The 23,508-nt window shown below is 38.5% G+C and overlaps 2 protein-coding genes across 4 annotated transcripts; one reads left to right on the top strand and one right to left on the bottom strand.

The window, feature by feature from the left end:
* Positions 1 to 1,054: 1,054 nt before the first annotated feature.
* csde1 (cold shock domain containing E1, RNA-binding) lies at positions 1,055 to 20,484 on the top strand. 2 transcript variants are annotated; one of them, XM_051904532.1, is made up of 20 exons: positions 1,055 to 1,204; positions 7,106 to 7,279; positions 7,988 to 8,186; positions 9,130 to 9,239; positions 9,836 to 9,922; positions 10,110 to 10,207; positions 10,314 to 10,395; positions 10,610 to 10,738; positions 10,932 to 11,057; positions 11,167 to 11,382; positions 11,471 to 11,611; positions 11,834 to 12,001; positions 14,889 to 14,996; positions 15,257 to 15,432; positions 15,524 to 15,636; positions 15,717 to 15,836; positions 15,951 to 16,129; positions 16,213 to 16,376; positions 17,843 to 17,975; positions 18,931 to 20,484. In XM_051904532.1, exons 2-20 carry the CDS (start codon positions 7,136 to 7,138, stop codon positions 18,976 to 18,978), a joined length of 2,541 nt encoding a protein of 846 aa, XP_051760492.1. In that variant the 5' UTR covers positions 1,055 to 1,204; positions 7,106 to 7,135; the 3' UTR covers positions 18,979 to 20,484. The 2 variants fall into 2 exon arrangements, with proteins under 2 accessions (XP_051760492.1, XP_051760491.1); XM_051904531.1 differs by having other exon boundaries at positions 9,130 to 9,296.
* Positions 19,448 to 23,446, bottom strand: rassf11 (Ras association domain family member 11). Of its 2 annotated transcripts, XM_051904535.1 has the most exons (3): positions 22,786 to 23,446; positions 22,313 to 22,416; positions 19,448 to 21,960 (listed from the first exon to the last, which is right to left on the bottom strand). In XM_051904535.1, exons 2-3 carry the CDS (start codon positions 22,413 to 22,415, stop codon positions 20,630 to 20,632), a joined length of 1,434 nt encoding a protein of 477 aa, XP_051760495.1. In that variant the 5' UTR covers position 22,416; positions 22,786 to 23,446; the 3' UTR covers positions 19,448 to 20,629. The 2 variants fall into 2 exon arrangements, with proteins under 2 accessions (XP_051760495.1, XP_051760496.1); XM_051904536.1 differs by lacking the exon at positions 22,786 to 23,446 and having other exon boundaries at positions 22,313 to 22,682.
* Between the last annotated feature and the right edge of the window lie 62 nt (positions 23,447 to 23,508).

Genomic DNA, 23,508 nt, shown 5'->3' with positions numbered 1-23,508 from the left:
TGATCCTCCCACCTCATGTGTAATAGACCAGAGGGAACTGAATGATTGGCATGCTGGATATCTGCAGTTGTTGACCGCTTGAATGAATGTATTGAATGTATTCCATAAATACTCAGCCAACTGCTGGTTCACGCTGAGGCTTGTTGATCCTCGTGTGTTTTCAGTCAGCTGCTCTTCTCTACACCAGGCCACATTGAGGATGGAGGAAACTTTATTTTTAGGCTTGTGTATCAACAGGAGAGTAACATGCCATTTAACCCACATTAAATGAATGTGACCGAGGGGATTGATTATTAAATTGTCTTTAGGGTGTGTTTAATGCTGGAGGGGGCAAAATTAGACCAGAATTCTATTAATATAGCTTTTGTTACACTAGATGCATAACTTATCTATCTGTGATCTAATATCCTTTTGTTTTTTTGTTTTTTCTTCCCCTAAACAGTATGAAGTGAAACTGAATTGATTTTTGTACCATCTGAAACCTACTTCAAGTTCAGATCATCTATCGGTCAGAAGAAACGTCAAGGAAAAAGAAAACAACAAACATCCCCAAAACGACCCAACGGTACAACAACTCTGAAGACCAAGACGAAGAACTGCACTGCTACAAAACGAGAAAACTAAAGCAACACGAAGCAACCAAACGAGCAAACCAAAGATTTAAGAAACAGAACCAGGCCGCAACAAGCGTAGCAACCAACCATCACCGTTAACAGCGAAGGCGAGACCTGATCTGAGACAAGAAGTTTGTGCCTACTCAACAGCTTTGAAAAAGCACACGTCCCAACGCTGCGCCAAGCCCTCCTCATCCTCCCCGCACCTCTTCCTCTTCTGGGGTGCGGAGAGGGCTGCTGTCTGCTAGTCTTTTCAGTTTTGACCTTTTTTTTTTTTCTGTCAGTTGCAGACCGAATCCCTCCCTCCAGATCCTTTTTTTTTTCCCCCCATTCACCTAGTCTTTATTTTGTCTTTGTTCACTTTTTTTCAAAAGAAGTGTTCATATACCTGCACTTGCCTTTTTATTTGAATATCTTTTTTGTTTTGCTTTTTGTCCTATATTTTTTGCAACTTTTTGTAATTAGAACGTGTGCCAGAGAGCCGAACCTTACAAGTGTGTGTGCATGCGTGTGTGTGAGCCGAATCTGAAGCATCGATTAAGTGATTGATTGGTCCAAATCATTACAGCCTTCCAAGACAACAGAACAAGGTAAGTCATGCCAGACACTCCTCCTTTCACTTTTTTTCCTTTACCTAATGAATAATTCTGATTTGTCTGGCTTGTTTTCATTTATAATGTTCAGTGTGCCAAATCAGGCCGATTGTTCATGCTGTTTATATCTCTTAATTTAAAGCTGAAAATGTGTTCACCAGAAACTAGTGAGCTGCCTAAGCAGCATCCTAACTGAAAAGGAACGAGTTTAGCATTAGCATCTTACTAATAAAAAAAAAAAACACATAATAAAGTCTAACTGAAAGATTTTAACTTTATTTTTGGTATTGAGTGATTAAAAAGTAGAGATGTGCCGAAGTCGAATTCTATTTTCAGAAAGGAAATGACGCGTTCTGCTGAGCCTCTGAAGGGACATGTGAGGAAAAATATATTATAATGCTTTTGCGTTGTCTCGCAATTATATAGTTGGGTAATTATACAATTTGTGGGCATCAGGGACCTGCTATCAATGTATGTGCGGTATTGCAATCAATTTTGAATGCACATTTGCTTTTCACTTTTGAATTCCTGGCGGGATTGACCACGTAATTTTACAAGATAAAATGTCAGTGACACTCATATCTGTTGCATACCAAATCTTCACATGATAAGTGAAATCTGATGAACTGTAATGTATCCGACCACAGGCCCCGATATAATTCAAGTGAAAGTGAAATCGAAGAATGAATTTGTGATGTCATTTTGAACAAAATCAGGCCAAAACAAAGTTTGTTTTGGGAGTTCGAAACAGCTTGCCAAAACAAATTTTTAGGAAAAGTTTGCTCTGGCTGGTAAACGCCTTCAAACTTCCATTGGTCCAGTGGCGTAGCGTCTGGGCATGCAAGGTATGCACTGGCATATGGGCCCGGGCGGATTGGGGGCCCGCTATTACGGGCTTAACCCCAAAGTATACTTCAGGCATCCGTGCACCGTCCACATAGCGAAATTTTCGTCATTAGGAGGTTTCGCGGACGTCCGCACTCCAAGTCCAAGTGCAGCCAAGTTTTTGTGATGGCACAGACAGTGTGTGTACTGTACAACAGCCCATGTGAGAGTGAATTGAGTGCTTGAAAACAAAAGTCCACGCCAAACGCGTCTTTCTGCAGCCAAATACTTTCAAAGGCTCGCACGCGCGTCTGTGCGCGAGACAGAACCCGTGTACATATGTTCAGAAAAATTTAAGTATAATAAAAATAATGTTGTCAATAACTTGCTATAGCCTATTTATGTTATCTATTGTATTTGACCGGTATTCACTTTTCTGTCATTTTTAAAGTGGGTTTCTGAAACTTATGCATGCAGTAATGTAAGTAGTACAGAATTTAAATGAGTCATATTGGTTTTCTGAAAAAACGACTACATCTGCACATTTTAAGATACTGCACAAGATGTGAATAAATGTAACTCGTACTCGCTGGGGTGGATACTCTTTATTCAACGAAATAAAATGCACATAAAACGTGATGGAAAAATATTTAGAGAAGAAACTTATAGTAAATTTATTAGGAATAAAACATGTGCATTAAAAAACGTCTGTGACAGAATAATTAATTCATAACTGGAATAATCTTCGGATTCATCGCATCTGAAACGATGCTATGATCATTCTGAAATTCCAGAGTCGAATCGGTCGAATTCAAACGTAGACTGTTAAAGCCGTTTTTTGACATTTTTGAAATAGATCTGCAATGCAAAGTCAAAATGATGGAGGAGCGCATATAGTACTGTAGTGCTGTTGTTGTCATTCCTAGAACTGTTGTTTACCATTTTTGTCTGCATGTTAGTGATAATATCTTATTCATATTAAAGTCCTGGGACTCATTCACATAAGACACACATCCCTTCCCCCCACGAAACGAGGGGGGCCTGTAAAAAATTTTTTGCATATGAGCCCAGGGCTGACTTGCTACGCCACTGCATTGGTCTATGGTGATTATGTAATAGGTAGGTAGTTTGAGGTCAGATGTCCTTGAGTAAAAACATGAACAGCTGATTTATAGTAGATTTGTGAGTTGTACTTCTAATAAAATGAGACACTGACGCACTATTTTTCATGTTTAATACTGTAAAGCTGCTTGATTTTAAGCAATCTATTGTATGAAGTGCTGTATAAATGTGAGGTGACTTAACTGGTTTACCAAATTGCAGAACTCATGCAAAAATATCAACGTTGCTATGATGATCAGATGCTTTTCTTGCACTTTGTTAAATTCTTGCTGGTTTCTGATTTTTGTTGTGATTATTTTGTTATTGAGAGGAAACTGTGCAGCACATTTACATATTCATTAAAACGCCGCTTTCAACAGTGTGGGCAGCGTCGGATGTTCTCTAACAGTATATCGCTGGTAAACATATTTCAAGCTTTTTTTTTTTTTTGCGTTATTAATTTTCCATTCCTTTCTGAAATCGGATTTAGACTTCGGACACCTCCCTAAATGAAAGTCTATTTATAATCAATTCTTCTTTCTTGGACCACCATCTTGGATGATTTTTTTTTTTCACTGCAGCAGTTGCAGTACATTATGGGATTGCCTTCTCCATGAAGGATGCTTGCATGCAATGGTGCCTTATAATGTGGCCAAAATTAGGCATTCCCCCCCACCTATGATTCCTTAAAATGTTGCCTATGTAGCCAGCTCACTAGGTTTTGGAACAGAGATCATTCAAGTTTAACATAAAACTTAACCGGCAGTTAAAGTTAATAGAGAGTTGAAAGGATAGTTCACCCAAAAATGAAAACTGTCTTGTACTCACCCTCATGTCGTTAAAATCTAAGACTTTTGCTCATCTTGGAAAAATGTTTTAATGAAAGATTTGTCATGTCGATCATGTCAACAGACATATTCATATGGATTATTTTGACAATGTCTTTTTGTACTTTTAAATGTGTTTTTATTGTATGGACTTATAATAGATGGACAAAAAGGATGAAAATATTTTAAATCTTTGTTTAGATGACGAAAGTCTTTGGAACGACATGATGGTGAATAACTGAATTTATTTTGGGGCAAACATTTCAATTTCTAAATTCTTATGAATGGACTAATTTTTTCACTCATTTTGTCCTGTTTTGTCTTGTTCAAAGTATGAATATTGAGTGAACTAAAGCTGTGCTGGTTTCATTGTTTACTCAAGTGCCAACCTGTCTATTGTAGTTGTTCAAGCACGCTTTCCTCATGTTTTGCAACACTCTGAACAATTCTTCCTTCTAGTTGGACATAAAATACTCTAGACATGTTTTTCTGATGGAAAGGTCATAAGTACTTAATTTAGCCGTCTTTATAAGAATTTACTAGGTCTTGGCCCAACCTTCTGTGCGGATGAGGCACACTTGCATGTTGTCTGTAGGATCCTCGGCCCAACGCACGCTCGCAGCCCTCGACCAACCCTACTGCTGCTTTGTTCACTGGCTGTTCTTGTTGCCTTTCCCTCAGTTTATTTTCACAGCTTCCCTCCTTTCTTCACCTTTGCAGAAATCCAGAGGTGTTTTGTTGGGTGTGTAACCAAAAGGAGAGGAGCTGCAACACAACGACTGAATAAAAAAAAAATATAAAATAAAATCTAGTCTCTGGGAAAAGGCTTAATCTGATCAATCCCAGGTGTGGTAGATTTGGCCACTGTGAATGGGAGAATTATGGGTAGTCCCTGGAAAGGTTTTGTCGAGTTTACCTTGCCGGCGTCTCCACCTGCAGCGTTTGTTAGCGCTGACCTGAACAGCACCTCGCCCGTCGGTCTCAGCCTGTCACCCTACGGCCGTTCCGTAAGTGCCCAGCCATCCGCTCTCCACCCTACTTTCCCCCACTCTCCCGAACTCGACTCGTTCATTGAACACCCACTGTTGCCCCTCTCTGCGCTGTTCCTTTACCCCATCATCTTGATCAGCAGGCTTAGAGGCTGGCCTCGATCACTTGCCATATAGATGAGCAGCAATGAGAGGTGGCGAGGCAAGAACAATGATGTTGTTTTTGCTAAGACTAATATAGCGGCTGGTACAAATCTGTTTAACTTTACTCATTCGATTTGGCCGCTATTGAACAGTGTCTGACTGACAGTAAATGGATATTAGGCTTTGTTTTCAGACACTGAGTGAATCTAAAGCATTTATGGGTGTATTAACGTCCTGTATCTGTTTTGATGTAGTGGCCCAGTGGTCGAGGCTGGCCGAAGTCTGTCATCTATCCATTTGCTGTTACCGTGTAGTCTAGTAGTGCCATTCCCAGTCGCTTCATCAAACTAAACACATTCTGATTTTCCTCGAGCATGTCTTCCATCACAGGGTGGGGAATTAAAGTTTAAGGAATAGTTAACTCTAAAACAAAAATAATATACTCTCCCTCATGTCATTCCAAACCTGTGTTTTTTTTTTTTTTTGTTTTTTTTTGTTTTGTTTTTTTTGTCCGGGCCTCATTTGTAAATTCAGAGTAATTTGCGCATTAAACTGACCTTCCTGAGAACTCCTCCGGATTCACAAACACTTCGTAAACCTCAGATTTGATTGTTAAACGTGTGTATGTTAATAAATTCCAATAATTTGTAAATAAGGTGGACATGCACAATTTCACAATTAGCATAATCCCCGCCCATGAATTGCAACTACGTAAATTACATGTCCAGGAGCTCTGTGGAATTTTCTGGACTGACTTCTCTGGTTTAGCTCCAGTATATTGCATACATGCAAGAGACTAATTGGGCATATGCCTAACAAAATATATTCCATTAAAGTGTGTCCACCAAAGCATTTTTAGTTAGCAGAAAAAAAAAACAGGTGCTCTTCTGATAATGCCCAGTTAGGGGCGCATGAGCACTTTGGAGGCGAGGTGTTTTTTTTTTGTTTGTTTTTTTTTTTTCAGCTGAAAAGCTTGATACGGAATATCCATGGAAGTAATGTTACTAGTATCTGATTTTGCAGATAGTTTGTTTTACCAGCAATTACTGAATATAAAACCAACAACAATAACTTTTCCATTGTTGTTCGATAGCAAGGAGATATATTAATTTATTAATAAACTAGTGTTTTCTGAGTCCATGTCGGACTTCGTCTGCAGAGATGAAATTGACGATGCTGCCTATGCATTGTCTTATAGTGTAAATGCAAAATAATAGACCTGCCAAATTTGTAATTTCTTTGTTCGTTTTATTACTAACTTTTAAAATCAGTCACTCAGTGTCTTTTTGCATAGAAATTTACAAAGTTTTACATATAAAATAGTTTAATTTTTTATTTCATGAATAAATAGGATAAGTTAATATTACTGTTTCTTTACATTTATTTTGGATTTATTGTCAGTATGGGCTTGCAGTTCACACGGGTAGGGTTCTTTGTACTGTGTGTGGATGACCGTGTTTGTCCTCCACCACCGAAGACTATTTTTGCCCCAGGAAAAACCCTGTTATATGGCTTTTTATATTTGTGTAACAGACACAAACAATCTCATCACTGCAACATTTATCTTTAATATCATTTCTGGACTTTTGACCTAAACGTGCATTTTTGATTGGTTTAGGGTTTTCATAATTTGTATTTTTCAGAGTTAAGTTTTTTTGGAATATTACATCTTCACAACTACCTGCTAGTAATTAATAGCACCTTGACAAGAGGAAAAATTAGTGTATATTGCTGTTGTGTTTTATTTATTTATTTATTTATTTATTTTTTGTTGTTGTTTTTTTTTTAAACCCCATCTAGGTCATCATAGTGGTGATGGCCTCTTTGACATGTCTTATAGAAGTTTATTTATTTGTTTATTTGTTTATTTTTGTACAGAATTGAACTCTCAGCAAGGTCTGCTGATGCCATGTATTGGCTCTTCCGGTTTGGTGATCCTTCATTTAGCTAGTTGTTTTTTTTATTTTTTTTTTATTTTTTTTTTAAATCCACTCCCCCTTTATACCCCCCAGTGTCCCACCACCCCCTACATTCACCTGAAGATGGAGGCCTCTGATGCCCCTGTTGCTGCCCCTACCCCCTCCACCTCAAGCCAGCCAATCCCCCGCTCCGCCTCAGTTTCGTGCCATACCTCTCGCGCAGTAGGGGGCAAAAAGCAAAAGCGGACCCCCTTGTATCAGCGATCTGTAAGTGGTCATGATGGGACAGTGTGTGCTGGCTTGATGTCCTCACTGGTCAAAGAATACCTGACACTATAACTGCATGCTTGGAGTTGAGTTTTCAAGCTCTGTTGGCTTTGTGGAGTTTTTTAAAGCTATAGTATTTGTGTATTTTTGATTTTGTCTAACTTTGACCACATGCCTGCTGACCGTTCACTTACAATTAACTCGATTTGTGGATGTTGTCCAGAGAGACCTAGTTGTAACTGAATGTGGTGATGAGTTTGTTTGTGTGTATATTCTAATATATAACTAAATGCGTGTGAGGTGGATTAAATGCATGAACATAATTTCTAGGTTTAATATGAAACCAATAAAGTTTTGCATTTGTGAAGCGTTTGTAGTTTTGTACAAGTTTAAGCTGATCTATCTTGGTCATTTTGATCAAGGAACCCATTCAAGCAGGCCACACAGAGGAGAGAAACTCTTACATCTACATGCATCAAATGTTTTGTTTTGTTTGGTTGGGTTTTTTTTTTTTGTTTGTTTTTTTTTTTTTTGCAGCATTTAAAATCCTGTTTCATCCCATTTTACCATTTCCACACTTGTGTTCTGATATATTGCGGAGCAGTCATATGTGTGGAGAGAGAGCTGAAAGCTGAATATTGATCAAGTGATTTTTTTTTTTTTTTTTTCTTTTCTTTTTTTTTGAACGCATGTTTTATTTCTCCATAGATGAGTTTTGACCCCAGTCTGCTGCATAATAATGGCCATGGTGGATTTGCCAATGGAACGAGCATGGGCATCCGTGAGACGGGAGTGGTTGAAAAGCTGCTTACATCATATGGCTTCATTCAGTGCTCTGAGAGACAGGCCCGTCTCTTCTTCCACTGTTCTCAGTACAACGGCAACCTGCAGGAGCTTAAGATTGGAGGTATGGGTCGAACTAGGGCTCAGCAGTGTAACTAAAAATAGTATATTTATTAGCCTTTTGATGACGACCATTTTGGCCAAGTTTATTACCAAAAATATTGAATGTTTTTGATCCATACAAATCATTGAATCAGCATTATGAATCCCTTTATTAAAACAGACAGTTTGAACTGATTCACTGAAATTAAACCTACCCACTCTAACACCATTTTTTTGCTACTGAAGTTTAAATCTGAGACACTTATCTTCATTTTAATCCCATACTTGAGAGTTGTGAGATCAGGGGCCAATTGCATGAACAGCCATTATGTTAAGACTGTGTCTTAAATACTAGTATGACTAACTAGCGGTTAGTCAAGGGGCAATCAGTCTTACTTTTTAGTATCAGATTAGACCAACCTATGTTTTTATGTAACTGACTTAAAAAAAAAAAGTTATGGACAGTCTTACTGAAAAAAATGTGATGACTAACTTGTAAGGCTAGTCTTAGTTTATGCAACTGGCCCCCAGGAAGAATTGTGAAACTAGTCTAGTGGCAATCTTTAGGGAAGCGTATGATCAAACCCTAACATTTTATTTGGCCATAAGTGTGGTGTATGTGTGGGGACTTATTCAACATTTAAATTGTTTTATTCGTACCACAACAATAAATGTCTCTTATACAAATTTTATAACATTATCATTAAAAAAAAAAAAAAAAAATATTAAACTAAAATGATCTCTTAATTTTAAAAGGACAGCATTATATTTAATTGTGTCTGGCAATTTGAAAAATGTTTTATACACCTATACACACTTCTCCAGCAAAATCATCACACATGTATTGTCAGGATTCAATATCGACAAGCCCATACATGCAAGTAAATGTTTTGTTTTTCTTCCAACATGAATATTAATGCAGGAATTAACTTATTCCATGTCATGTCTGTCCCACTACTTTTCAGATGATGTGGAGTTTGAGGTGTCGTCTGATAGACGCACTGGCAAACCAATTGCGGTGAAGCTGGTAAAAATCAAGGCAGAAATGTTGCCAGAAGAGCGAATTTCTGGGCAGGTGGGGCCTGACTTGCACGCCTCTCCTTTAACTGTGCTGCATGGTTTTATTCATCCAGTTAAGGAACACATTTTACTTTTGTGTTTTATTGTCCTTGTCCCATTAATGTCTGTCGTTGTTGGGGATTTCAAGCTCATTTTTAATCCATTTTGATCAGGCAAACCCACATGCATCACTGGTTTCAATTATCAGGAATAACATTTAGTAATCCTTAACCAACCTGATGCTATTGTTTTGTTTTGTGTGGGTTCACAATGAGCTTGATTGTCTTCGTGTTTTGTGGTCTTGTTGGGGGGACTTTTCATCCTCATTTAATATAGTTGTGGGAGAAACAAATCTTAATTTGTTGTCAATGTCAAATCTGTCAGTCATGTGTTTAAATATTCAGTTTATTACTGGTTCCTTGAACTCAGACGTACAAGTCAAATCTTTACCTTAATGCTGTTCTTAATTAAAAATCTAATTTAGTTTAAATGTTGAGCATCTGTGTTGAGGGACCTTCTCTTTAGCATTTTAACATGGTTGTTTTATTCTGTCTCTCTCACCAATACAACCTCTAACCTCATTTTGTCTGTTTGTACGGTCCTTTTCTTCAGGTAGTATCAGCTATCCCCTCTCACCTGGACGGCAAGTCTGCACCTGGCCAAGTGCCCACAGGCAGTGTGTGTTATGAGAGGAACGGGGTGAGTGTCATTTATCCTCCTTTGCAGAGTTTTCTAAACATTTTAAACACAATCAGCAAACCTAGAGAAAAATGTACTGAACTGAACACAAAAGAACTGTACTATGGTTCACATTAGTCTCTTCATGGTGCATTGATTTTGGTAGTTGATGTTTCTGAAAATGTTTGTGGCTTCAATTTTTTCACAGGAAGTGTTTTATTTGACCTATACCCCTGATGATGTGGAAGGAAATGTTTCTTTAGATACTGGAGATAAAGTCAGTTTTTACATGGAGACCAACAAGCAGTAAGTTGATTTCTTTAATGTCTAATTGATATAGGTAAAATGTCAAAAGAAGTTTTTTTTTTTTTTTTTTTTTAATGTGGAAATGATTTACTTTTGTTTCTTTCAGTACTGGTGCTGTTAGTGCTCACAACATTGTATTGGTAAATAAGCAACAGTCAAGATGTCAGGGAGTGGTTTGTGCTACCAAGGTAAGGATCTGATTCAAAGATGAGTTTTGTGGTTTGGGGTTTTGAATTTGAACATTGTTATAACTTGCAGTTTTTAGAATGTACAATTTTGAAATTAGACTTCTAAATTTTAAAATTGAGTGGCAGAATTAGTAGTTTATGAATGGTAAAATTTAATTTTGAAAGTATTGATTTGCATATCTTTTGCCTGTTTTACTATGATTGTGACTTGCAGGAGGCCTTTGGATTCATTGAACGAGGAGATGTTGTGAAGGAGATCTTCTTCCACTACAGCGAGTTTAAAGGTGATCTGGAGGCTCTACAAGCTGGAGATGATGTGGAATTCACCATTAAAGAAAGAAATGTAAGCACTTGAGCAGAACTAAAGGACTTCTAAAAGCAACATTTTATCATTGTTCTATTTCTTTTTTTTAGTTACTGGAAAAATTATAATCATTGAATTTATGAAAGATTTTACTTTTGTACATTTTGAATGAAATGCATGAGAAGCATTGCTGTTTCAAACACATTTATAGAGGTTTCTCTTTGCCTCATAGGGCAAGGAAGTGGCCACAGATGTGAGACTGCTGCCTCAGGGTACAGTTATATTTGAGGATATCAGCATTGAAACCTTCGAGGGCACTGTCACCAAGGTTATTCCCAAGGTCCCTACCAAGAATCAGGTTTGTGAATCAGCTCTTGTCATTAGTCTTCCCAGACTCCCTAGATAACATTACCATATAGATACTGCTTGCATGTTAAATCGAATAAGACTCCATTTGTCTCACTCAGAACGACCCTCTGCCTGGGCGAATCAGTGCCAGAATTAATTTCACTGACAAAGAGCTGCTATTTGGGGAGAAGGACACCAAGTCCAAAGTGACGCTGCTGGAGGGCGATCATGTCCAGTTCAATATATCCACTGATCGTCGGGACAAACTGGAGAGAGCAACAAATATCGACATCCTACCTGACACCTTCCATTTCACCAAGGAGACCCGTGAAATGGTACAACAGCAGAATTTTGTTATTTTCTTGCAAGGCTTTTACTTATTACTAATGTTGGCTTTGTCTCTTTGCTTGTCTTTTTGTGCAGGGTGTGATAGCTGCCGTGCGTGATGGTTTTGGCTTCATCAAATGTGTGGACCGTGATGCCCGAATGTTCTTCCATTTCAGCGAGGTTCTGGAAGAGAGCCAACTGCACATTTCTGATGAAGTGGAATTCACTGTTGTCCCTGTGAGTTTCTAGATATCACCCAATTAGAACCACTTTTGTGTGGCTGATTTTCTCTCAGCTTCAATAAATAGTTTATTTATTCCTGCTCTCAAGATATTGAAATCAGCCTTTGAAAAACCCAGACTGGTCAACTGTTTATACTGTAAACAAAGCAGAGGCAAAAGTAAAATCGATCTTACATCAACAGTCCAGCTTTAAATCACCCCCTCTTGCCTCCATCAGGACATGCTGTCAGCCCAAAGAAACCATGCCGTGCGGATCAAAAAGCTGCCCAAGGGCACAGTGTCATTCCACACTCAGTCTGAGCTGCGTTTTGTGGGGGTGGTGGAGAAAGAAGCCATGCCTGCAACCACCAACAAGAACTACAGCCCCAGCAAGGTCAAAGAGAAGGTAAACCAACTGACTTCCTGAAGCTACACAACTGTTTAAAAGTTTGGGATCGGCAAGATGTTTTTGACGTCTTTTTATGCTCACCCAAGGCTGCCTTTTATTTGATTGAAAATACATTAAAACAGCACTATTGTAAAATATTATTACAATTGAAATTAACTTATCTTTTAATATCTTTTCAAATGTCATTTATTCCTGTTATTTCAGAAGCCACAAATCATTCTAATATGCTGATTTGGTGCTATAGAGACATATTTCTTATCACAGTTTAAAATGGTAGTTCTGCTTAATATTTTTGTGGATTGAACTGGGATGCATTTTTGTTTCAGAATTTTTTTTGAATAGAAGAACAAAATTTATTTGAAATGGAAATCTTTTGTAACATTTTAAATGTCTTTGATCAATTTAATGTGTCCTTGTGAAAAAATAGTATTAATTTCTTTCAAAATCTTAATGACCCCAAACTTTTGAACGATAGTGTAAATGTACTTGATTTTATGGTATTTCTTCATGTGTGAATGGCCCCTAAGGGTCCTTAAAGTACACATCTCTGGAAATTTAGTGTAGAACCACCAGTCATAAGTAGAAATGAGGGAATTTGAACATGGAGGGATTCAGTTGCTCAATATTTGCGTTTATAATTTTACTTTCCAAACTTTAGCTTTCATTTCCTCTATCTGCTTGTCTCCCTCTTAATTGACACGAGCATGAAATACAATAGCAGGCTTTGAGGTGCTGTGAAATGCTACTGCCTCTTGTCTGACCTTCTTTTCTGTCTTTTTTTTTTTTTCTTTTTTTTTTCTTTTTTTTTTTTTTTTTTAACCATGCTCGTCTTCATTAGAAAAAAGACAAGGTAGGCTGCTGTTTTCTGCATGCTGCCTCTCCTCCACAATGTAGACCAGTTCAATCATGCTGTCAGAAAATCCTATTCTGACAACAAGATCTCCACGCATTTAAGAGGCAAATTTTTAAAAGTACCAAGGATGAGATTTAGCTTATTGTAATTATTTCTAATTAGCATTTAATTTAATTTAATTCACCTGCAATTCAAACATGTTCTGATTGGTTAGAATAAATCACGGGTGTGTCTAATCCTACGTACTTTTCTCCTTTTTTAAGGGTAAAGTTGAAAAGGTCAGTTTGATCTGTTTGTCTGTTTGGTTATGAGGCCTGTTGGCATGAGCTGAGAATGATTTAACAGCTTTAAGTCATACAGACATGTAAACCTCATAACCATACTCAAACTGTGCCACTCGCTGTGTGCATTCTTGTGTGAGGGGTACAACGGTTCAGTTTCTGTGTTGCTTATGCAATTACTCTTGAAAATGGACACCACAATTCATACACATTTTCAGCTGTGGTACAAATGTGTACTGAAGTGTGGGTGGCAAACTGTATGGGAGCAGTTTTACCCCTAGTGTTAGTGTGCGCATGATGACTTAATCCTTCATTAAACGTCTGAGTTTCTTTATTTACTCATTGTGTGAATACACATTTTTTCCCATGCTTTGCGTCTGTTTGGATATTTCTTTTGCAAGTTAGGAGTTTCAAAATGTATTGCTGCTGATATCCAGAGACACATTGGGCCTGTCCAAATACCCACATTGGTCTTTGCACTTGACTACTTGTCTACTTATACGACAAGATCCTGTATTTAGCCCAAGTGTTCAAGTGGGTGTGGAGACAGATACTGTGTGTTGAACTTTTGATTACCTGATGGGACACACTTTAGTGTTGTAAAAATGCAAGTGTTTACAGAGCTTTTTTTTATTTTCAGTGCTTAGCATTTTAAAATAAACTTTTAAATGTCTGTTCAGTAGTCCCTATTGGCACATTTCCACTTCGTGGTTCGACTCTGCTTGGCACTGTACAGCTCGGTTCGCTTGGCTCAGTTTGCTTTTCCACTGCAGTTAGTACTGCTTCAAAGTGGATGGGATTATAGACGTTATAGTTGCACCGCCACCTCGTCTACTGATCATGATAGACTTTTTTTCCCAAGTTGCGTCAGACAGTCGTTTAAAGCAAGTCCTTAAAAGTCGTGCAAACAAATACTGCTGTTGCTGACTATTTAAATCTAGCAGGTTTGGTGTCTTGTGCTGCAAATCCAGTGACGCTGTTAGTGTCTCTGTGCCTGTCTCTGTGGATGCTGCTATTCTCTCTGACCAGTCAGTGATCTGCATTGTTTACACGTCACATTTTCGTATCGGTACAGCATGCCTGGAACCTCAACCGAGGTGGTACTACTATTTAAGCGAGCCGTACCATGCAGTGGAAAAGCGAAATAGGTAGCAGGTGACAATTTAGTAATTGTGGTGCTTCTAAGTGATAAAAGGCAGTTGCAAATGTTGTGCAAAATACACACATCTTTGCACCAATAAAATGTGCAACACTTCGTTTTACTACCAAATTATATGTAATATCTAATTTAACTTGCAGTGGAATGTTTCCCATGACATCTCATGATTTCGGGGCATGTGAGTTCCTGAACATGACGCATGATGGGATACGCTTAGCCTTGCATACCATTCCGAAGTGGTATTTGAAATAGCGTGTGTTAAAGGCACTGATCTTGCGCACTTACTTCCTCTTGCGTGCATGTGCTCTCAAGTGGCCAAGACCACAAGTGTGGGTATTTGGACAGTCTCAATCTTTACATGATCCTTAAGCATCTGCAGTCTGATGTGTGGATGCTGGCCTTCAGCACTGATACTAGTTTAAAACATTTAAAATCATGTATACTTTTGAGATGAAGACTCATGCTGTATGTCAATGTAAGTCCAAGATGACCAAGTGCAACATAACCAGAGCTGAGGGGCGCTCAGTAATTTGTGTATGTTGTTAAGACGTTGTTGGCCCTTATGTGACTGTGTATTTGTGCCGTCACCAGGATGCAGAGGAAGGCTTGATTGCGTATGAAGAAAGTGGAGAGAAAAGCACTCTTCCCTACCATATTAAAGACCTGGAGGGAGGCGTTTACCCACAGCTTGGAGACAAGGTACGTTGTCATTGTGGCTCAGTGTTGCTTGTGCTTGCTGAATTTATCCTTTGACTAATAGGGGTAGTTTTTCATGATATTTGAATCATTTTATAGTAAGCATTTTGTTTATTTGGAAGCATTTTATTATAACCATTTTAAGAGACAAACATTTTCTAGAATTAAGTTTTTCATCTTTTTTTTAAAGTAATTTCTAATCAAGATCAGTATGTGCGGATGTAATCGTTTTTGTTTAATGTAAACCGACGTGTCTCCACTAGGTGGAGTTCTCCATCAGTGAAGTGAAACGCACTGGACAGCAAAGTGCAGTGTCCCTCAAGATCCTTAATCGTGCTGTTGGCACCAAGAGGCTTCTGGGATACATTGCAACACTGAAGGATAACTTTGGCTTCATAGAAACAGCCAATCATGATCAGGAGATCTTCTTCCACTACAGGTAAAGTTTCTACTTGATGGTTTCGATATTTTTATTTTTTATTTTTTTTTTTTTGGTTGGATTGTCATGGTTTACTCTGAATTGTGTGCAGTGAGGTATGTGGGGATGTGGATAACATGGACCTGGGGGATACAGTGGAGTACACTCTCTCCAAGGGTAAAGGAAACAAAATCAGTGCTGAGAAGGTCACCAAAGTTGCAGCTGGTATGTTGGAGAGACTTTTTATGGGCTTGGCATTAATAATTGGTTCATGCAAGTAACACAACTGTGTGTGTGTGTGTCAGTGAATGGAATAGGAGAGGATGTGAGTAATACTGTGCTCCTGGGGAAGGTGGTTCGGCCTTTGCGCAGTGTGGACCCTTCTCAGACAGAGTATCAAGGCCTTATTGAGATCACCGAGGATGGTGAGTGACTTTTTTTAATATTTTGTGTGTAGGCCTTTTAAAATCTATCTAGAGTTCATTGTAACAGTGTTAGAAACCATTTAATAACTGTTCTCTGCTTAATCACTTTACCAGGCTCCAGTAAGGGTCAGAGTTATCCATTCGGCATCGTTGGTATGGCCAATAAAGGTGATTGTCTGCAAAAGGGTGAAATGGTGAAGTTTCAGTTGTGTACAATGGCCCAGACAGGACAAAAGATGGCCTGCAACATTGTGCCTCAGCGCAGAGCCCTGGTGGAGTGCGTCAAAGATCAGGTAAACTCATGTCCACTGTGAGTTTAATGATGTAAGAAAGTGTAAGACACTGGCTAAAAGTAGTCTGATTTTTGTTTCTCCAGTTTGGTTTCATCACATACGAAGTTGGAGAAAGCAAGAAGCTGTTTTTCCACGTCAAGGAGGTGCAGGATGGTCTGGAGCTGCAGGCTGGTGATGAAGTAGAGTTTTCTGTGATTTTGAACCAACGCACAGGCAAATGCAGTGCTTGCAATGTTCGCAGAGTCAGGTGAGACCGTTGGGTGTGCTTCTCAGTTAGATTTAATATAAAGTTGTTGTTGTTGTTATTATTATAGAGTTGTGACATGGGGCCTGTACCATGATGGTAGTTGAACAAACTCAGGGTTATAGGATTAGTTTCAAGTTGACACAACCAAACCACTCCAATCTGACTTTGTTGGTACCATGATGCTGATCATCAACTTTCTCTGTCAACTCAGGCTTTGATCCTGAGTTTGTGGAGCGTGTGCACATGAATGCGTGACATCAGTGGCAAACAGCCAATCACATGCCTTGCAACAGAAAGAAACTGTGATTTACTTCTCGTGAGAGAGCCAGCGTGATTCAAAACTCTTTTGCTGAAGAAATTGAAGAATTTAAACGCATTTACACAAGAAGAAACTTGTCCATGAAGGACAAATAAAAGAAATTATCTTGCTCTATCAGAGCAAGTGAAAGTTGTCAAGTCATTTTTAAGGAGTTATCTGTTGATTCTACAGCTTACATATGATCTGTATATATTAATATTTATTTAAAATAAATGCTTAATTGTTAAACTAAAATTGCTTGTGTGAAATGGATTAATAATAATATAGATCATATAATAATTATATAAATCATAAAATAATTATATAAATCATTAAAGCAAGACAATTTCATCATTAAATATGTTTTTACTATATAGTGACCTTTAATTTGGAGGAAGAGAAACTGGGGGAGGGACTTTATTGCGTTGAATGTGTCAGTGTCGCTTTGCTCACATCTGATTGGTCCAATTTCGGTTTGAGATCTCTTACCCAGAACATAACCTGCCCCGGAGCAGGTTAGCTGTGGAGCGTAAGTTACTATGGTGATGAACACCACTAAAAGCCAAGTCACTTTCATGGTACCTAAAACCCAGGATTGGCACAAACTAATCTGAAACTTAACTGGCTAGCCAGCTAATCCAGCTTCATGGTACAGGCCCCTGGTGTCCCATACTCGGAATTTGTGCTCTGCATTTATCCCATCCAAGTACACACACACACGTTCGTTTTTGTGAATTGTGGGGACATTCCATAGGCGTAATGGTTTTTATACTGTACAAACCGTATTTTCTATCCGCCTACACTACCCATACCCCTAAACCTAACCATCACAGGAAACTGCACATTTTTACTTTCTCACAAAAACTCATTCTTTATGATTATAAGCCTTTTGAAAAGTGGGGACATGGGGTAATGTCCTCATAAGTCACCTCTTTTTGTAATACCTATGTCATACCCATGTCATTATACACATTTGTGTCCTGATATGACACACACACACACACACACACACACACACACACACACACACACACACACACACACACACACACACACACACACAGAGCGTGAACACGCATCCGGAGCAGTAAATAGTGTTATAGTTGTATTTGCTTTTTATCAAATCTAACCAGATTTTTTTTTTTTTTTTTTTTTTTTTTTTATACAGTGAGGGTCCGAAGCCAGTAGCAACACCTCGACCTGACAGACTTGTCAATCGTTTGAAGAGCATCACTCTTGATGACACCAACGCCCCCCGTCTTGTCATTATCAGACAGCCCCGTGGCCCAGACAATTCAAAGGTAAAAAGATGCTTTTTTTTTTTTTTTGCTCCTAAAGCCCCGTTCACACTGCCAGCGACACGCAGCGGCAAAGCGACATGATCCCATTCATTTCAACAAAGCGCTGGCGACTTCCGGCGACATGAGCAACAGTGACCGTTGGCGACAGAATGTAGGCGTGTCAAGCGACGGGAGACATGCGAAAAAAGTTCAGAAATTTCAACTTTATGCAAATGAGAAGCAAATTTCGCGAGCGACAACCAATAGGAGTGGCTCTCTGGAGCTCACGTCACCGTCTCGAGTGCAGGCAAGACAGACAGGAGATAGTTCCGGAGCGATTTCACATATGATTTGACTATACCACATACATGGAATATAATAAATTGATGCATGGAAAAGCGGTTGGCAATCTTGTGAGTTTGATTCATACATTGATATTTTGTGTTGTTAATTATAAGATGCTGTGAGCAGTTTAGCACTGCTGCAGTTCATAATACAGTTTCCCCATGCATTATGTTGATTATTAGGGACAAGAAAATTGATTTGTCATTCAAATGACGTTTTAGTAATTTCTGACAGTGAGTGAGTTTAATTTGTTAATAGATGAATTGTTGATCTAGTTAATGATTTAATGCACTGAGCTCTGGAGTCACAGCACTCTACAACAGCAGAATGTTACTTTTTATTCCTTTAAGACTAATTCCTAGTCAAATTTGAACGATTTCAGTTTTATATATCATTTGTGATTGCATTTTCTATAGATATGGCCAGACGTGCAGTCTATCAATGACATTAGAGCGACAGCACTAGGAACGCCCACAAGCGACTTCACAGTACAGAGACAAGCGACATACAGCGAAAAAGTCGCCGGCGGTGTGAACGGGGCTTAAAACTGCAGTTGTAGACATGAAACGTGGTTAAAACAATTGTAACAGTTGGATGATCTTGATATTAATCTAGTGTTTTGTTCATACAGGGCTTCAGTGTAGAAAGGAAACTCCGCCAGCCTGGTATCACTGACTGAGTACTGGTCACACCTCTCCTCCTCTTCACTACAGATGAAACACCTTGATGAAAAGCAATCAGTCAAGGGGCAGAGGAAGGGATTTGTGTGTGTCTGTTTCTCTCACTCTAATTTTATCTCTCTTTCACCCATAAACACAATTCACAGAATAACAAACACATCAAGACTTGAACATTAGCACACACAGGTCGCTTCCTTTGTCACAGGATCCCTTGCAAAAGAAAAATCTCATCTCATTGTCTTCATTGTATGTGTGATGGTTTTGTGTGGTTGTAATTTGAGCAAAACCCCCTCATGTTGTGTGCGTGTGGTATGCATCACATGTTTGGAAAAAGTTAACTTGTAAGGTTGTTATTGTTGTGCAGAGGATATGAGGGGAAATAAGGGGTTTGTAGTTCTCACATCTTTTAGATTAAGATGTGGGGACTGGTTGACCCGTTTTTCATTTCTGCTGAAATTGAAATGCCAGGAATTCTGCACCTGCTGCTGTGTGACTGAGTTATTGTTTTAGAGTAGCTTTGCCTGTCTGTATTTTGACTTCCGTTATATATACTTTATTCTTCCTGTATCACTTGAATACTTCTCCCCATGTTGAGTTTCTCACCCAGGTGATGTTGAGATATTGTTGGCCTCTTTCTGGTGAGAAATGAAATATGACTTTAAAGTTCTTTTCACTCACATTTTCCACACCTAATTCCTTTGAGTAGCTTTTAACATGGATCTGAAAATGAAATAAATTTTTTTTCTGCGCTCAGAACTCGCTTGTGTATGGTTTTTGATTGTGTAAATTACCATTTTTGATTTGTATTCAAATTATATTGTTTTAAGGAGCCTTTTTTTTTTTTTAATTCTTTCCCTGATTTCACTAGCTCCGTCTGGGCAAGTGCAGAATTCCTAATGGCATCTTGTAGCCTGCAGTCTTTTTTTTTATTTTATTTTTTTTTATTATTATATAGCTTTTTCTTTGCACATACTTACTTTTTTTTTTATTTTTTCCTTCCTTGAGTTCAACTTAAAACTCAATGTCTGCTAATGAATAAATTAAGAAAAAGGTGCCTAAAAACAAACAAAACAAAAAAATAAAATAAAAAAAATTGGTGTCTCCTCTATCCCCAAACAGCCGCCAAAATATAAGAGCAATTGTAGGGTGGCTTTTTTCCAAGTAGAGAATAATGGTGTGCGTCCCCCAAACCTGTGGGTTGAGATATACTGTATGTACTGTGTGCTTTTACTTGGGTGGACCTTTTGAAAACCTGAATAAAACAAGCAAATGTGTGCAGATCTTGAGAAATGGGGGAAGTGTAATAAGTAACATTTAAAAACATGCAGAGAAATTATGTTGATAGAGGCTATTTGCAGTGCTTCTTATGACAAATGGAACTATTACTGTCATGAATATTCTCTGGAGCACCCTGGGTTTGTGTTGAACCTTAAGGTTCTCCTATATACTTTTTGTTAATGGTCTTGAATGAAACAATTGAAATAAACATTTTATGAGAATCAAAAGTGTAGTATGTTTAATTTTTTTTTTCTACTAGCAAAGCACTGTACAGAACCTTGAGACCTTAGACATATAAAACATGCCTTCGCAAACGTTTGTGCCATTAAAAATAGACATATCCCTGAATGGAAAAGAAGGGGTTTCGTGTTCTTAAACTCTGGTGCTTCCCAGCTGTATGGTGATTTCAGAACGATGCACTGTCTTTGGTTTTGTCACTGATGCTGGATTCTGGCTTTGAGACCATCGTGTCCACCATTCCCTCAGGTCTGCTGGTCCACTTAGAGGAGGATGTGAGATCTGATTTGCTGAAACAAACACGTATGGGAGTTTGGACTCCAGCGTTGTTATCACCCTTTTTGTTCCACCATCATGCGTTCCGTCTGCTGAGATCTGCATTTGTTTGATACTTGTTTGGGCATGTTTTGGCGCATCTACTTGGCTATTCTGTCCAGTGATGTCATGCCCTGTTTTCTGCTGAGAGTTTCTCAGGTCCATTGCTTGCAGCTTCTGCTTGTACTCTTCTAGTTTAGCTTTGCACTCAGTAGCTTCTTCTTTTATTTGAAAGAACTGCCTCTGAAGGTCTCTCTCAAAGACTTCCTCCGCCTTGAGCTCATTGAGCCAGAACTTGAGCTGTTCCTCTTCTTCTGACTGGGACTCTGAAAATTCCCTGGTGGCATGCTGCTGCTCAAGCTCAAGGATCAGCTGGTCCGTTGACTCAATTTTGAGATTTAGTTCTTGCAGACAAGCCTGTTGTTGGACAACTAGTCTCCTTAAATGTGAAATCTCCTCACTCTCGCTTTCAACATGGCTTGGTTTGACCATAGGAACCACTGGATTGATGGTTTTCAGGTTCTCCTTTGAATCTTTCTGTACCTCTTCCTCTTGTCTCTCACATTCAGTACTATTATCGGTGCATCTCCAACGGTTTCCAAGGCAACTAATCAAAGGCTGATGTGGTGCTCTAATTTTGTCTTTTTTGTCCCTTGACAGCGGTGTCCCAGAGGCTGGGATACTTTTGGTTGGTTTTAGAGATGCATTATCTGAGTGCCCATTTCCTTTATTGCCTTCCTTGTTTTTCTCCTTATCTCGTCCTGATTGCTGCTTCCCGCCCCTGCCCAAATTTTCCAACCAACCCCATGCTTCCTCCATTAGCGTCAGTGACTTCCGCTTGGGTCTCTTTGGTTCCTCAGGGGGTGGCTCGGAGTGAATGCAGAGGTGTGATAGCGGCGGGAGACTCTGACGCTGTAGGGCGATTGCCCCGCTGCCTCTCGATGCCCTCCCCATTCCCTCCGCTCGCCTCAATAGGGCCATGGACTGGTTTGTTGCTTCCCCAAGCGATGGACCGACATGCTTCAAAGTGAGCTGCACCTCCTTAGCTTGCTCACCATATTTCTCCAAGGACTCCTGGAGACGTTCATCCGGAGACACATTACGTTCAAATTCTTTGAATTTTTCTCTCAGAGTATATCGACCAGTGCGACCTAAGAGTGAGAAGTGAACAACATTAAAATGTGATATTTATGGGACGAATTTACAAAAAGATATTTTGATGAATGTTTTACCAATATAATGGGAGTTAATGAGGTCCAAAAACAGAAGAAAAGAATTCCCACAGAAGAAATAGTCATACAGGTTTGGGACAACATGAGGTTAAGTAAATGATGTTTCATTTTTGGGTGAACTATCCCTTTAAGGTCTTTAAGAGACCTTTATACTAAAGGTAAACTAATAGTAGTCTGTTTTCTTCATGTTTTTGACAGTCATTACATAATTATGTAGAAGATGTTTTATGAAATAATAAACTCTGAGATGTTGGCCCAAGCATTTACTTACCAAGTGCCTGTGCTAAAGCGATGACCACCTCCTGACATGTTGTTTTCTCAGTGACTCCACAAACAATGCGCTGGACTCCTTCAACGTACACCTTTACCTCCATTCTAAAGGAAAATAAATCAGCTGTTTTTTTTTTCCTGTCTAAACAGTTCTGTAATTCTAGAATGTCTCATTCTCAAAAAAATATACATCCAATAAAATGACTCTGCCAGTGAGAGAAAAATGGTTTTACAAGTTCATTGTATTCACTCTATAACAAATTACTGATCATTGGTTTATGTAGAAAAAAAGTCTCCGAACATTAAATAAGCAAATGTTATAATAAGGTGGTTCTGAAAATGAATGGAATAAATCTATTTTTTTTTTTTTTTTTTGGCATGGAAATAATTATGCTATCAAGTAAGGTTTTACAGATTGCTGAGTTTACAAAATCGGATTACTGTATGATTCATTGTGAAGGGTGTGCACTGTACCTGTCTTGTCGGTCAGAAGATTCCTTCAGCTGACTCGTATAAAATCCTTGCACTAAGAGGCAGTTTGGTAAATGTTGTCCTAGTTTACATGGAAAAGTCTTGTCATCCTTGACTTAGCTGAACACGTACAAACCCTTCCCTTTAGTAAACACTCAGATCAAGACTGATAACTCAGACTTGGCTGTAGATGTTGGTATGTGTGTTTGTCTGCAGTGCAGTGCATGATTTCCCCAGACAATTTTTTTTTTTTTTTGGATGCTAATTATTTTCAATCTGAGTAAACATGTTTACTTTTGACGTATACTGCTGCCAAAACAGGGCTTCAGTTACTAAACATGTTGTATGTTTTCTTGCATGATTTAATCACTTCATTATCTTAAAAAAAAAAAAACTTTGATATCCTTGTAGTGAGACATCAGACATTGAAGAAAACATGAGCACAGGCTATGAATTCATGAATACACTATATGAGCTAATTTTTAGTTCAAATAGCCTACATATTTACTTTTGCCTAGGTTTAATTTGTTGTAATCAGAAAACAAATATTAAATATAACTGATTTTAAAGGTCTCAATTTATCTGAAAGATTTTCAGATATTACAAGAATAGGACGAGTTGTAACTAATAGAAAATGTGTACATTTTTAATTTTGTGCTTAAATGGCATGTGGTAATCAAATTAAGGCCTACTTGTTTAAAAATGTTCTTCTGAATTCTGTAATAG

The sequence above is a fragment of the Ctenopharyngodon idella genome, chromosome 8 (genome assembly GCF_019924925.1).
Source record: "Ctenopharyngodon idella isolate HZGC_01 chromosome 8, HZGC01, whole genome shotgun sequence".
NCBI classification, from domain to species: Eukaryota; Metazoa; Chordata; class Actinopteri; order Cypriniformes; family Xenocyprididae; genus Ctenopharyngodon; species Ctenopharyngodon idella.
This window is presented reverse-complemented; position numbering and strand designations above follow the sequence as displayed.